At 46.9% G+C, this 15,484-nt stretch overlaps 1 protein-coding gene across 3 annotated transcripts in view; it reads right to left on the bottom strand.

Annotated features, from left to right (window-relative positions):
- Window positions 1-15,484, bottom strand: part of Abl1 (ABL proto-oncogene 1, non-receptor tyrosine kinase) — a 100,060-nt gene that overhangs the window by 23,950 nt on the left and 60,626 nt on the right. For all 3 annotated transcript variants that reach the window (XM_076928473.1, XM_034494037.2, XM_076928474.1), the window contains exons 2-3: window positions 2,184-2,357; window positions 1,454-1,749 (exon numbers count right to left, since the gene is read on the bottom strand). In XM_076928473.1, coding sequence (XP_076784588.1) covers window positions 1,454-1,749; window positions 2,184-2,357 — 470 coding nt within the window. The remainder of the gene's footprint in view (window positions 1-1,453; window positions 1,750-2,183; window positions 2,358-15,484) is intronic.

The raw sequence follows: 15,484 nt of genomic DNA, 5'->3' as shown, positions 1-15,484 counted from the left end.
GCACATGACTTTAGACCCTGTGCTCTGGAGGCAGGGGCAGGCCGCCTGGTGTGCAGAGCAGGTTTCAGGAGAGACTATATAGATGAGTGAGTGGTACGAGTGCATGCGTGAACCACTGGGAAAATGCCAAAGAGATCACAAGGGTGCCGGCCCCAGCACTGACTCCAGGGACGGGGCTGCAGAGAGCTATCCAAGAGGAGCCAGAATGACATATGGGCAGGGATCCAGCAGCATAACAAAGGTGGTGTATGGTCTGGGGAGATGCTACAACCCTGGTGAGGGAAATTAGCTCTCATGAGCTGTCTGTGAGAGGCATGGAGTAAGTGCTCAGACGGTGGCTCTCACTGGCATGTAACTTTGCTTAGTTCAGCCATTATCTCAGCCATGCTTATGCCAGTGCAGAGAAATGAACGTAGCAGACCACAGACTGCTCTGGGATTTGCTGCCCTCTTCACCCTGTGGCTCACTATGCCCTGCTCCCTGGATCCACACTCAGCAATCTTCCTGCCTCACAGCCCCAAGTGTTGGGCTTACAGGTATAAGCCACCACAGGACACTGACAGAGGCAAGTCTACATGTGCTACTGCAGAATTCTCCAAAGCACCCTGTCACATGGGGAACGGCCAGGTGCATCAGTATACAGGCGTCATGTGTGTCTCTGCTTCATAAAATGACACACTGGGTAAGTCTGAAAGGAGCTGGCAACAGTGGACAGACTGAGCTAGGAGACAGGATGGGTTTTCATTGTACTTGTCATTTGGAATCATGCACACACATTACACAGACATAAGCAGCAAGCCGCGTGTGCCAGTGCATACTTGAAATCCCAGCACTCGTGAGGCAGAGGCAAGATTGTTGCCGAGGCCAGCCTGGGCTACATAGTGAGTTCCAGGCAAGCCAGCATTACATAGCAAGATATTCTCTCAAAAGCCAACAAAATGTGTGTGTGTGTGTGTGTGTGTGTGTGTGTGTGTGTGTGTGTGTGTGTGTAAAGTGTATCCGCATTAACTGCAGTTCTGCAGAGAGAACACAGTCATGCTAGGCAAGTGCCATCCATGGAGCCAGATGGCCCCTGTCACCAACCACAGTTCAGATGCTATGGTGGTTTAAATAAGAATGGTCCCACAGGCTTATATATTTGTGAAGCTAATGGAAACTCCTGCTGTTTACCTGGAGGATTCCTAAGACATCATCTGGTTTGTTTGAAACAGGGTCTTCATGTAGCCTGGGCTGTCCTTGAATTTACTGTGTGGCCAAGGATAGCTTTGAATTCATGATTCTTCTGTCTAGGCCTCTTGCTGGGATCCCAGGCATGAGCCACCACACCCTGCTTGAGGCATCCGGATCGAGCCTTGCTGCCATAACTCAATGTCCTGTGCTACCACCTCTGGTCCCCTCTGTGCCTCCCACAGCCCATCAGTTCACTGCTGGTCCCAGTCAGGGTTGTACCCACCTTGCCATCAGAGGCAGTGTTGATCCTATAGTGGTACACCCTGCCTTCATACCGCAGTGAGATGGACCTCTGGCCGGGGCTACTCTCGCTCTCCCGCACTAAGAAGCTGCCGTTGATCCCGCTGCTCAGCAGATACTCTGCAGCGTTTCGAGATACAGGTCCATGATACCAGGAATGTTTCTCCAGGCTGTTGACAGGGGTGATGTAGTTGCTTGGGACCCATCCTTGGCCATTTTTCGTTTGGGCTTCACACCATTCCCCATTGTGATTATAACCTAAGACCCGGAGCTTTTCACCTTAGAGAAAAGAGTAAACAGACATATCACTGATGACTGGCTGTCTTCTGGCTACCTTTCTCCAGCACATCTTATTTTCCTGTTAGTCAGGAGTACACAGGGGTCAACTCTGCATCGGCATCTGAGGTCATACAAGTTTACTCAGGAGTTTTGTTCCTATTGCAAGGAAATGTTTTAGGGGAAAATGCTTCTGCTTTGAGAATTAAAAGCAGTAGAAACCCCCATGTTTCCAGCCTGGGGCTCAGGTGTCTTCTATAGAACACAAGGAAGGAAGCGCACTGCCCTGGAGCCTCCCTCTTCAGAAGGTGGAGTCTAAGGAGGGTGCTCTGCTCTGCAGGCGTCTCTGCTCTCAAACTCTAAAGTTGCCCTCTGAGGGGGCAAAGGGCAGGCCACTCAAGCCACGCCCTCCACCCTTACTTGCCATCTCTCCTTACCTTTAGTGATGCTGAGAGTGTTATCTCCACTGGCCACAAAATCATAGAGCGCCACAAAAAGGTTGGGGTCGTTTTCACTGGGCCCAGCAAGAAGGTTTTCCTTGGAGTTCCATCGAGCTGCTTCGCTGAGACCCTGGGGCTCAAAGTCTGATGCCACTGGCCTCTGCAGGGCTTCTGCAAGACAAGGAAAAGGCAAATGAACCTGGAAGAGAACTTGGGAGAGCAGAGCTGAATTCACTGTTTAACATCTACGTATTCTACATATTAAAATGTTTAGTTGTCTTGATCGAGTATTATGCAAAGCACTAAACATTTTCATTCTACGCGACAATTCCGTATGGTGGTTTAAGTAAGAACGGGTCCCATATGCTCACATATCTGAATGCTTGGTCTGGTCTTCAGATATGAAGCTGTGTGGGAGGAACAGGAGGTATGGCCTCATCTGAGGCTCCCAACATTCGCGTCATTCCCAGTTAGCTCTGTCTCCTGCTTACAGATCAGGACGTGAGCTCAGCTGTTGCTTCTGCTCCATGCATGCCCAAGCATGATGATCACGGACGATAACCCTCTAAAACCATGAGCCCCAAACTAAACATTTTCTGTTATGAATTGCCCTGTTCATGGTGTTCTGTCACAGCAACAGAAGAGAAACTAAGCCATCCCTGCTCCCGCGTAGTTTAAGCCTTTGAATCCATTCTTTCAGGCAGGCAGGATGGCTCAGCAGGTAGAAGCAACAGCTGACAAATCTGACAAGCTGAGTCTGATCCCCAGGACCCACATGTTCATGGGCAAGAACTGACTCCAGAAAGCTGCGTTCTGACCTCTACACCAGCACACCATGGTATATGCACACATATACCGCCCCCAATAAATGCGATACAATTCCTGAATCCATATGGATTTTCTCAGAAACAGACATAATCCATCTCTATAATCTGCCACTGCCTACAATACAGGGTATACGTTCTTTAAAACACTTTTAATTTTTTCTTTCTTTTTTTTTTTTTTTTCCAGTTTTGCTTTTTGAGACAAGGTTTCTCGTAACCCAGGTTGTCCTTAAACTCCTGATTCATCCTCTCAGGTGCAGAGTAGCAGGCCTGTGCCACTACAGCTAGCTTAAAACACTTAACTCTATCAATGCTGACATAAACGACCAAACGTCTGCCATCCCAGCTTCTCTATGCTGGGGCGAGAGCTGGTTTTTGTATCTCTTCCCTCTATTTCAAACTGCCCTTCTGCTTCTGCCCCAAGACAGAGGAGACTGCCTCTCTTCTCTACCTTCCCTGTCAGCTTCCCCCTCCTCTTCCCACTCAGATATGGTCATCCTTACACATTTTTTAGCCTGTGAAGGCCCTACCTGTCTCTTGTGTTCTGAAATGTGTCTGTCACAGTTGAGGCTGAAGGGGACCAGCAGCGTTTGCACTACACATGGTACTGCTCAGAGACAGCTTTCCATTCCATCCTCTTTCTAACCTTGAACTGTGTGCCAACTCTCCAGGACATCTTTGTGATAACAGTTTGCAAAAGGGCTTTTCTGAGCAGGCCAATCTCCTCCAGAAGGCACAGCAGTGCAGGGAGATGGCAGTGCAGGGAGCTAGGCAGTGCAGGGAGGTGGCAGTGCAAGGAGATGGCAGTGCAGGGAGATGGCAGTGCAGGGAGCTAGGCAGTGCAGGGAGGTGGCAGTGCAAGGAGATGGCAGTGCAGGGAGATGGCAGTGCAGGCAGCTAGGCAGTGCAGGGAGCTAGGCAGTGCAGGGAGCTAGGCAGTGCAGGGAGCTAGGCACAGCAGTGCAGGGAGATGGCAGTGCAGGGAGATGGCAGTGCAGGGAGCTAGGCACAGCAGTGCAGAGCTATGGAGTGAAACCTCAATTCTACTTGAGTGAGATCACAGTAAGAAATTAAACTTTAGCAACAGTTTGGACTTGAAAAGAGTAGAAAACTTAAAAAGAGCCACACACAAACAGTAACGATCATCACGCCTCCATATAGATTTAGAGGACTGTCACTATCTCCTAAAACATTGTTTTCTTGGTCAGAAATACCCATTTTGGGGATGGGCCTGACTGCACTCACCTAAAATAATATCAACAAAATGATAGAAAGCCATCTGGAGCTCTAGCATTAGGGAGGCCTGAGGCAGGAGAAGTGTCCCAAGTTCAAGGCCAGTCTAGGTCAGGGTCTCTAGTCCTGCACAGACACCATGACCAAGGAGCAAGTTGGGGAGGAAAGAGTTATTCAGCTTACACTTCCACATTGCTGTTCATCACCAAAGGAAGTCAGGACAGAAACTCACACAGGGCAGGAGCCTGGAGGCAGGCAGCTAGGATGAGGGTCTTAAAGCCTACACCCACAGTGACACACCTACTCCAACAGGGCCACATCTTCTAATAGTGCCACTCCCCGGGCCGAACGTATACAAATCATCACAGTCACAAAGTGAGTTTGAGGCCATCCTGGGCCAACGAGTGTGTTCTAGGCTAAATAAGTACTACACACTGAGACCCTGTCTCAAAAAATGAACGAGGAAGGGAGGGAGAGAAAGCAGACATGTCTAAAGGATGAACAAGATCCATAAACAATACGGAAAACTAAAACCATAACTAGACATGGAAAGTGTGAAGCCTCCCTAGGAACTGAAGAACAGCAATCCTTCAAACCAGTGGGCCCTTCTAGACAGTGGCGGGCATGTGGGTGAGACATCATGATGGCAGGTGGTCCTCTACAGTGTCTACCTGCAGCAGTGTGCATTGTGGGGCTAAGTGCAACACAAATCACCTCACAGTCTCACAATCTTTCAACATCTTTGGCAATTTATTCCAAGATTTGCAAACAGTGACTTGTGTACACCAATTTAAAAGACAGAAAAAAAAACGAAGGGTCCAAAATACCCACTGATTAAGTTAAGCCAAGCTATGCTCCATCCATAACACAGAACAAACACTTCTAAGTCCACTTGGGGTATTTTAGACAGAGCTCAGTGGCAGGACACAAGCCTGGAATGTGCAAGCTCTGGGTTTGATTCTCAAACTCTCCAATGGCTTGGAATATGTTGACAATACATTCATTACAATTTTATATTATACGGTAATATTCCAATTTTATAAAAAGCAGAGAGAACCAGAAGAAACTACACCAAGATGTGAGCAGTGGCTGATCCAGGGTGTGGAGGGTCACACTTTCTTTACACTCTCCTCTATTATGGCTCACTTGTTAACATGACCAGGTTATTTTTATAATCAGCTCCCAACCCCAACACGAGAATAACATGTAAGTAGAAGCCAGGATGCTTACATAACAGACAATTTAAAATGAGCAGCTCTGGGGAGAGGCTCCTCCCACTGTCCTGAAAGAGCACTTATGTGTTTCCCTGCATGCCCCAACCCGGGGCCAGCAGCGCAGCACTGTGGAAGGCCGGGCCCATACAGGAAATGAATGCTGTGTCATTCGTACAGAAGTGCTTTTCTTCTCAAACGCCATTTGACCTCTTCTATCAAGCATTCTGTTGCATCTGGATTTGATCAGTTACATAACCAGGGGAAGTGGCCTGGAAAAACACCTGGAGTAAGCAGGACACATTCTGCTCAGAGGTGAGGAGTGAAGCAGGCCTGTCCCCAAGGCTGAGATAGAAGCTGACAATGTAGGTAGGGGGTGAAGCCTTTGTTAGAAAACTGTCCAGCAGCTGCCTGGATCCAGTAAGACATCCTCCAAGCCCTCTTTCCCACCCCCACCCCATCCCCCAATCCTGGTCCTCGAGTTCACAGCCAAAGCCCAAAGGGAAGTATTGCTCATGCATGCCTCTGGATGGAGACATCGAGTGCAGCCTCAGTTCAGCAACAAAACCTTCCAGCCAATTCCCAGTCCAGGCTGATGTCAAAACTGACTCACGCACGGTGCATCAGTGCCAAGTCACTCTCTTCATTTCATAGTCAGCCATACTCATCAACTGTAAGGATGATCACAGCTCACCAGGCCAAAGTTGCAGAACAGACTCAAATCTTTGTTGCCCAAGATATTAACTTTCTGCCAGTTCTACTGTCAGGAAACCACCCTATTACCACCATGAAGCCCGAAAGCTTTGCTCACAAAGATGCCTCAAAGAGCTCCGTCCTGTCCTATTCTCTCGGCAAGTGGTTGCCAGCGTTCTCAGACAATAAGCTGTCCTGTGAACTACTGATTCACCCTCTTCCCTACCACTTCCTGCCGTGTCCTTCTGAACATTTCAAATATACTTAATTTGGATTTTTTAATGTGCCTGTTGTCCCCTTTAAGACCATTTTGTTTTCTTGCTGTAAATTAGTAAGGAGGTTGCCGCCCATCAGTGACACTCAGCAAGAGTTGCTAATCAGCCTGTGGCAGCATCACAAATTGGTGCCATCTAAAAACCACCTCCAAACCACTAGAAAGCCTGGCTTCCACTTAGAGGGTATCAGACTGTTGGAAGGTTCAATAGGAACCATGCCATGAAACCATGCATGATTTACTTGTGTGCATAGTACTCTAGGAAAACTGTTTGGGTCTTTGGGTATAAGTTAAAGATCCTTTTTATTAAAATAAAAAGAAATCCCTTTTCAAGGTTGTGAGTCACTGATGAAAACTGTTTACAGAAGATCCTTGGATGTGGCATATCTGGGCTAGACCGCTGTGAGGAATGAGAAGAGCCAGTGGCTGCCCTGAGACCCAGGGGCAGGAGACTTCACTGTCTCAGGGAGATGGCAGAATTTGCCTCCAGGAAAAATATCCCCAGGAAGCTCCTGTCTTCCTGTTGGCATGGGTTCCCAGGTCTCCGTGGAGTGTGGGGCAGCCAGCTGCACAGCACTGACAGTGGCCCTCACATTGGGCCCTGGGAGACACTTCCTCATGGGGGAGGAGCAGAAAAGGGTATGTCCCTGAGCACACAGTCCCATTTCCTGTGCTCATTCCAAGGACTTAAGCCCTGCCAATGTAACTTTATTTCCTTGGTGGCCCCTCTGAGATTTCCTCTGGCTAGAGGAATCTCCGAAATGCGCAGATCTGTAAAACAGACCTTTGCAAAGCAGAGGCTTCATGTGTTAGCTCCCCTCTGCTCCAGATGATGAGGTCATGCTCAGAATATTCTCAAGTCGGTCTGTAACTGCCTCATGCGTTCCTCATAATGTGAGCTTGGAGGAAAGTATTGTTTCCCACAATGTGAACTTGCTGAAAGCCAATCCATCCCTCTTCTAACTCAGACCCTCACCCACAGTTGAGACTATTAAAAAAACAAAACCACATTTAACTAAATACAGCCTTTGTATTACCCTCACACCAGAACCCAGTTTTCCTAGCACCCTGAAACACCGAGTCATGGGATGTAGAGGAACTCGAGTGGAAAAGTAAGAACACCAGCGCCATCGGTGGCCTCGCGCCAGTACTGGGAGGAGCAGCTGGTGAAAGCTAAATGGCTATTCGGCTATAACGTGAAAGCCCAAGAGGGGCTGTCTTCGTGCAATGACAGAGCAGATGGGGTTCTCCTCAGGGAAAGGAGGAGACTGGAGACAGAGGCAACACTCATTAAAGAAGGGGATGATCCAAGGCCAGCCTGACAAGCTGATCTCTTTGTTATTTTGTCTTTTTTTTTTTTTCTTTTTTCAGCGCCGAGGAACCCAAGGCCTTGCGCTTGCTAAGCAAGTGCTCTACCACTGAGCTAAATCCCAAACCCCTTTTTGTTATTTTGTCTTTTTTTTTTTCTTCCTGACACCCTGATCTCAATAAAACCATGCTTCTTTATGAACACCTTTGCTAAGAAACATCTGGTAACATTGTCACTGAGGCAGTGACAGCGTAAGTCTCCGGAGTTGTGATATGTGGACCTAACTTCTGCTGGAGACTGCTACCGTCTTGTGCTTCCTGTGTTCCTTAAAGAAGCAAAATGGCTGGCTTGGCTCCAGCAAGAAGTTAGTGAAGCAAAGGTGATTTCTTTGCAAGATGAACATTGCAAGGCCCTTCCCAGTCTCCTAGGACCTTTCAGAGTAACCGTTCCTGCACAGGGCTGCTGAGGTGCCCAATGACGCATACCTGGGGACTATAACAGCACCGTGAAGAAGAGCCTCCTGGAGGCTGTGTATGCAGTGAGCAGAGCTTACTGTACTCTGAAAATGACGCATTGATTCCTTTCTGCTTCTGATAGCATAGGTACCAAATGAAACAGGATTCTAGAGAAACCTCTTTAAAAAAACAGGTTGAGCCATCCCAAGGCGTAATAAACATTTTCTCTGCAATCTTTGTATTACAATGTACTCATCAAGGCAATTAACACAACATAGACTTCACGCTGAACTTCCAAACAAACAGCCCAAATACTAACCTTTCTGAAGATACAACCCTTGTTCCCAAAATAAAAAACACATGAAGGAATCTTGTCTCACCCTTTAAGGATCATTGTTGGAGCTGGAGATAGGGTTGAGTGGTTAAGAACAGTTGCTGCTTTTGCAGAGGACCCGGGCAAGTTAGGTCTCCAGTGGCCACATGGCAGGGGCAGGGCTCACAACTGCCTATAAATACAACTTCAGGAGACTCAACACCCTCCCTGTCTCTGTGGGCACCTGCACACATGTGGCATACATAGAAATAAAAATTAAAACAAACCATTTTTAAAAATTAATCTATTGTTAAAGTAGTCTATAATGACTATTAGTGGAAATGACTGTAAATATTTTTAATTTTAGTGTTTATGAGTACTATGATTTGGGGTGCGTGTGTACATGTGGGGGTCAGAGGACAGCTCTTGGCAGTGGGTTTGCTTCTTTCTTTGACCTTTATGTGGATTCTGAAGTGGAGCCCAGATCACCAGACTTGTTAGGCAAGCACTTCATCCATTCAGTCATCGACAGCCTTCTAAAGAATCTGAAATACAGATACTACCATGTGCTAAAACCTCTCAGAGCACTTGTCACCCAGGAACATGTCAGCATAGCACCCATCGGTCACCCAACCTCTACACCACCTGCCATGTAAGGGTCCTTCTGAAAACACTAGTTGGACTACCTCCTACCTGTACTGGCTAGCCACCATTTACTAACAGTGTGATCCAGGCAATGTTCAGAACATCTTGTGCCTTGCAGGGTACGTAGCTGTTGGCAGCTTTCTAGACACTGCTCTTAAATCTACATGGGCCTCAGAAAATGACACTGTCGGTCCTATCCATGGTAGGGAAACTTCAGGTTCTACCTGATGTAGGTGGCAAGGCCCTGCAGGCTCCAGGAGGGAACTGTGCTCTTTCATCTTTCCAAACCCCTTGAAGTCCTACTTCTCCAGCCCCTGCTGTGTAGCCTGACTGATCCTGGCGACCCCACCAAGTCCAGTGGCAGGCTCTTCCCATCCTGCAGCATCCTTCTGCCTTTCCCATCTGTCACTGGACCTCACTCCTAACTCTGTGCCCTGCACTATTAGGGGTCCCTCTCCACCCACACTTGAGCACTTGGTATTGACTCTGCCACCAGCTATCAGATGACAAGGACCCTCCTCATGCCCCTGGCTTGGGTTCTGAAATGAACAACCTAGATTAAAATCTCAGCACACTCATATCAAAGATGCTCCTTCCTATACCTGTCTCTAGGACACCAACAATTTCAGCCTGCTAGACTCAGGAGGGGTCAATGCAGCACAGAGCAGCACAACACGATGCTGGGAAGTTCAGACACAGAACCTTCTATGCTTGTTAGCAGGGAGCAAGGTATTTTTAGGTCAGAACTGAAAAATTGCACTGTAACAACCTGTTAACCCAAACAAAGCCAGCAGAAAGGTAGGACAAAGCAGCCTGTCCAGAAACCCTCCAGCACAGCCCAGGGACACAAGGAATTGTTTTCAATGAAACATAAGCTATGCTCAAGAGCTTAAAACAGGGCAGGACACAAAAACATACCTCTCTGTGCTTTCAAACAGGCAGACAGTGGTCCAGCCCTGGATGTCTCTCTGGACCATCCCAGAAGTTCCTGCACTGCCTGCAGACTCCAAATGTCCATGGTGAGCCTGCTGACAACAGGGGTTTTACTCTGTCTCAGGCCACGTACAGCAGACTGAGAGCCAGGGATAGACTCAACATGCGTGCTCATCTTGAGGTTGTCTCGTGTGTGTGTGTGTGTGTGTGTGTGTGTGTGTGTGTGTGTCTTCTGGGTCCCTTGGGACCTGGCTGGACTGGACCACTCAATGGCAGCCAACTCCTTCAGAAGGCCTCACTGCCATTAGCATTTGTATTGCTCATTTGACCACTGAGATACACATGCCTGCACGCACACAGGCAGGACTCAGGCTTCAAAAACCATGTCTGATTCTACCCCTAACCCAGAGTCAAAATCAATTTAAAGATAACTGTGTAAAATGTGCCACATCATAGGGGGAGGGAGTAAACACTGGAACTCTATAGACAGACTCTGATGGGAGGTTCAAAGTTATATTCTCAAAAGTAAATGGCTGGCTGCGAAGATAACTCAGTGGGTAAAGCACCTGCCACATGGGTGGTAGGAGCTGAGTTTGTATCCTTGGAAGCTTTTGGAGTCAGCTAGCATGCTGTACACAGAGCAATAGCTAACAACAAAAAGACCCTGTCTAAAAGCAGGTAGAAGTCCAGGACTGACAGCCATATGTCCTCTGACTTCCATACACGCAGGTAAGTGCAATGTCTACCCACACTCCCACACATAAACACACACACACACATCAGACACATATTACAGACACAGAAAAAAAGGGCAAGTGATTCGTCTGTTACTTCTGCAAGTATAGCTTCACCATGCAAGGGAAGACGATCAAGCAGTTTGACCACTGTTAAAGGTGGGTAATACATGCAAGGAGGTTTCTTACTATCTGCCTTTGATAAAGACGAAAGATCTCTGGGGGTGGGGGGCAGCATTCGCACTGGCTTATACCTATAATTTCAACACCTGAGAGGCTTGAGACTGAAAGACTGTCTTAAAGGAAATAAATACAGAAAATTAAGACTACAATTTATAAATTGTTCTGTTTTATGAATTATGATTAACTATGAAGAAAAAACAAATTCTTCCAGTGTCTAATTTGATCTTTAGTTCTAGTTCTGCATGATGTTTGTGCTTGTGTGTGTACATGTGCATGTCTACATTCATATGTACAAAGTAGGTTGGGAAGAAGATCGTTTTTTGGTTTCAAGACAGGGTTTAACCACATAGTCCTGGCTGTCCTGGAACTCATTATTTAGACCAGGCTGGCCTCAGACTCATAGGGATCCATCTGCTTCTGCCTCCTGAGTGCTGAGCGTATGTATGTTTGTGTGTGCTTGAACATGAATGTGTGTACATGTGTATGTACAAAAACCCTCCCATGACCCTAATTTATCAGCCCCACCCCATGCTACGGTTACAGGCATGAGCACTAGCCTGGCTTAGTGACGTGTATATTTAAAACCTATCTATTCCTGTTTTCCCATATCCACCTCAGATCAGCAATGATACCAGCACAATTCCAATAACTCAATTTACTTACACTGGTGTTTTTTGTCCAAATGGATGTCTGTGTGAGGGTGCTGACCTGGAGTCCCAGATAGTTGTAAGCTGCCATGTGGATCCTGGGAATTAAAGCAGTCAGTGCTCTTAACTGCTGAGCTATTCTCCAGCCCCCCCCCCCCAATGAAACAATCTTTAAAAGCTCCGAGCAGCATGGGATTTTAGTTTGTAAACACCTAGGGCTGTAGAGATATTTCCTCCTCTGCAGAACAGAAATAAGATGATGACCACAAATCAACGGGGACGCTTCTTGTACCATTAAAATATTTACCATGGGATAGACTAAGGAGACGATCAAGGAAGGAAAGATACTTTTTAGCTTAAATCTAAGAAGGGGACTGAAGAGATGGCTTGGTGTCTAACAATACTAGTTGCTCTTCCAGAGGCCCCAGGTTCAATTCCCAGCATCCACACAGTGGCTCAAGCCTTCTGCAACTTCAATTCCAGAAGATCAGAAACCCTCTTCTGGCTTCCAGAAGGTACCTACCAGGTATCACCTGTAATGTACATACACACAGACAAAAAAAAACCCCATAAAACAGCTAAATTTGAAAAAAAAAATCTAAGAAGACAAAGTATTAATTTTATTGCATATACATTCTTAAATTTTGAAATAATTTATTAACAAGAAAAATTATGGGTGGGTCTACTCAATTCTATCATTACTTCAGCCATCAAAGAAACTGGTAAAGCCTACATTTTTTTTTTAAATTGCTAAAGATCTGTTTACAATAACAGCTTATAGTTACTGACTCTTGCTCAGTGACAGGCGCTGGATTGAACAATTTACATGATGTCTCTCAACAATGAGGTGGAAACTACTGTGAGCCTCATTTTATAAATGAGAGCATGTCAGCTGCTCAGAGAGCACCATGCCTAAATCATCTGAGAGCATGGCTGGCTCCTGGGGGTGCCTGGCTCCAGAACTGTCTACACTTCCGGGACCTGGGGGGGCGGGGGGGGGGGGGGGAGTCTGATGCCACCAGAACTTGGAAGGGAAAACCTAACAATGTCTGAGTGTGCCAAGGAGTAACCCCAATAGTTCAGTAGAAATACACATTTTTGCCTCGGCTGTTTTTAAATTGGTCAACTGGTATTCTCATGGGTCCTTAAACCAACCTACTATGGGCTAGAAAGAGGAAGGCTCCCTGACTAGGACAAAAGAAATGGAAGCCAAGGAAGTCGTAGTTAAGACGGGGTTGGGGAGGGGGGAATTTTGTAAAGCCAACTTCTAAAGTGCTGTCACTTTCTGGTGGTCTTCCCCCTTGGAAATCAACAGGGCTAGTCTGAGACCTAAGTGAGGATGTCTGGGGTCACATGCTGTCACACTGTAAAAGCCCAATGGTATTAACATAACCCAAAATGACAAAGATTGACCAAGATTGGCCGGCTAGGTAACAGAAGAGCTTGGGACCCTTCTGTCCCTGAACAAGGGAGCACAAGTGGTGAGCTCAGGAGAGGACTCAGGGCCAGTCCTAAAAGCAAAGCCATGGGGCTGGCACTGCAGGAGGTGTGCTGGCTGCAGAGTCTCAAGCTGAGAAGCTTCAGCAGGCTCTTCAAATAAATGAGAAAGGTCAATGTGAGCTCACTCTGCAGACAGCACAGAGCCAGAGCCCATCCGCATCCCTGCCTAGGGGACAGATACAAACAAGGCAGTGAAGCAGACCTGGAGACCCACGTTCACAGGGAAGGAACAGTTGACAACACTGGGGTTCAAAGTGGACCAAAGACTAAAGCTGATGGTCATTCTGAATAGACACTTCAGAAGAGCAAAATTCCAGCATCACAAAGACTTCGTATAAATATAAGCTATTTCTAGAGGCCATAGTTTCTCTTAGAAAACCAAACCAAACCAAAAAGTAGTGATTGCCTCTAGGAAGAGAATAGGAGAGCCAATTAATTTTCACTAAATACGCGTTGAGAATTTCCTTACAAGTACTTTTTATGTTTGCTTAAACAATGTTACTGGTCCTGTTGTTTTATGAAAGTCCCAGATGCAGAAAGGAAAAGACTGGTCTAACTTAGGCCCTCACCGCGCATTTCTGAAGTCGGTACTGAATGATCCATAGTGTTTTCCACAGGGAGACAAATGATCCACCATTAGTGCAGACAGGCTCTTAAGAGTGGGCTTTCTGGGCCAGGTGCTGTGGTGCAAGTCTGTAATCCTAGATGCTCAGCAGGCTGAGACAAGAGGATGCCAAGTGCAAAGCCTGTCTGCGCTAGATTAAGTTCACAGCCTGACTGGACAAGACCCTGTCTTAAAATTCAAAAGTTGGTAGGGGCATATGGGTATAGTTCAAGGCCCTAGCTTCCAATGCCCAAAACCAACCAACCTCTCTCTCTCTCTCTCTCTCTCTCTCTCTCTCTCTCTCTCTCTCTCTCTCTCTCTCTGTGTGTGTGTGTGTGTGTGTGTGTGTGATTCCCTGGAGCCAGATGACAAAAGTTCAAATCCTGGGACCACCACTTGCAAATTCTGTCATCTCAGAGACATCACTTAACCTTTGATGCCTTAGTTTCTCATCTACAAGATGAGATAGTCAGGACCAGTACAAGAAGTCAGGAAGTGATGTCATGTGGAAAGCAGACAATGCTTGGCCCACTCTGGCCATCTAACTGTTGCTGCTGTCTGTGCTGACCATGCCTTCTCTGTCCAAGGAGCCGGGAGCATGCATTTGGTAATAATGGAAAATTTACCATATTCAATTCTCTCCCTGGCCTGGGAGGTCCAGGCCTCTGAGTGGGTGTCAATGAACTGATTGATTGATTTAGGATGTAAGCAAGAAATGAAAAGCCCAGATTACTTCCCCAGATTCTAGCAACAGCTCTCTTCCCCAGAGACAGCCTCACTTCCGTCTTGAAGACATAATTACACTGAGGCTGGCTTGATTCCGTCAGCTACAGAACAAGAATTCCTTCTACCTTTTCACACTTAGTGAGCAGAAGGAGCTCCTAGAGACACCTTCCTGGACAAGGCCTTACAAAACCAAAGTGAGGGTAACACTTCTTTGGAACTTGGCAATGCTAGAATTCACTTCAAGGTATGCCTGGAATAAGAATGGATTTTTTTCCTCCTAAAACATGAATTAAACCAACAGATATGCACTAAATTCCTGTTACCCCCAGGAACAGGCAGATACCTAAGCAAAGCTGGGATGTGACCTAACTTTGCAGTTACAAAAGTCCATTCATCTCCGCCTTCAGCCGCCTCAAAATGGAGATAGTGCCTCTCACTAACTGGATACAGATGGGGAGGAGAAATGTGCGTAGAATGTGGAGCAACTTGGAAAAAATAAGCCACGCATTAACTGAGGATGATTCTGGCTGCTCAGATGCCAATTTTGGGGACAAATAAACTATCTTCCTCCCTCTAAATGGTAGGCCCTGAGCTCATGCCAGCCACACTAAGTTCCTCTAAGGAATCCAGTCCCTGAAATCCCTGGAGGGGCTGGAGTCTTATATAGGACTTGTAGCAACGGGAGAACACACTCCACCTGTGTTGGGTGCTTAAGTTTGAGATGGGTTATGTGAGGCCTTGTAGGCCTCGAAGAGTTGGGGGGCGGTGGGAGGGAAGCAGGTTAGATTCCAAAAGCCTTCAATTCTTTACAATTCAAAACTGTAGAAATCCAAGTTGTTCTGAAGTAAACTTTACCTTTTTACTCCTATCTTAACTCTTACATGAAACAGGCAGAAAAGCCAGGGCACCACACATCTGTGGGTGCTTATGACCTTCTGAAGAAGGCAACAGTCCCCACGAAGGTCAACTGTCAGGCCTGGCCAAGGCCCAGTCCCCAGCACCCTCTACCCACCC

Source organism: Arvicanthis niloticus, chromosome 2, assembly GCF_011762505.2.
Source record: "Arvicanthis niloticus isolate mArvNil1 chromosome 2, mArvNil1.pat.X, whole genome shotgun sequence".
Classification (NCBI taxonomy): Eukaryota; Metazoa; Chordata; class Mammalia; order Rodentia; family Muridae; genus Arvicanthis; species Arvicanthis niloticus.
This window is presented reverse-complemented; position numbering and strand designations above follow the sequence as displayed.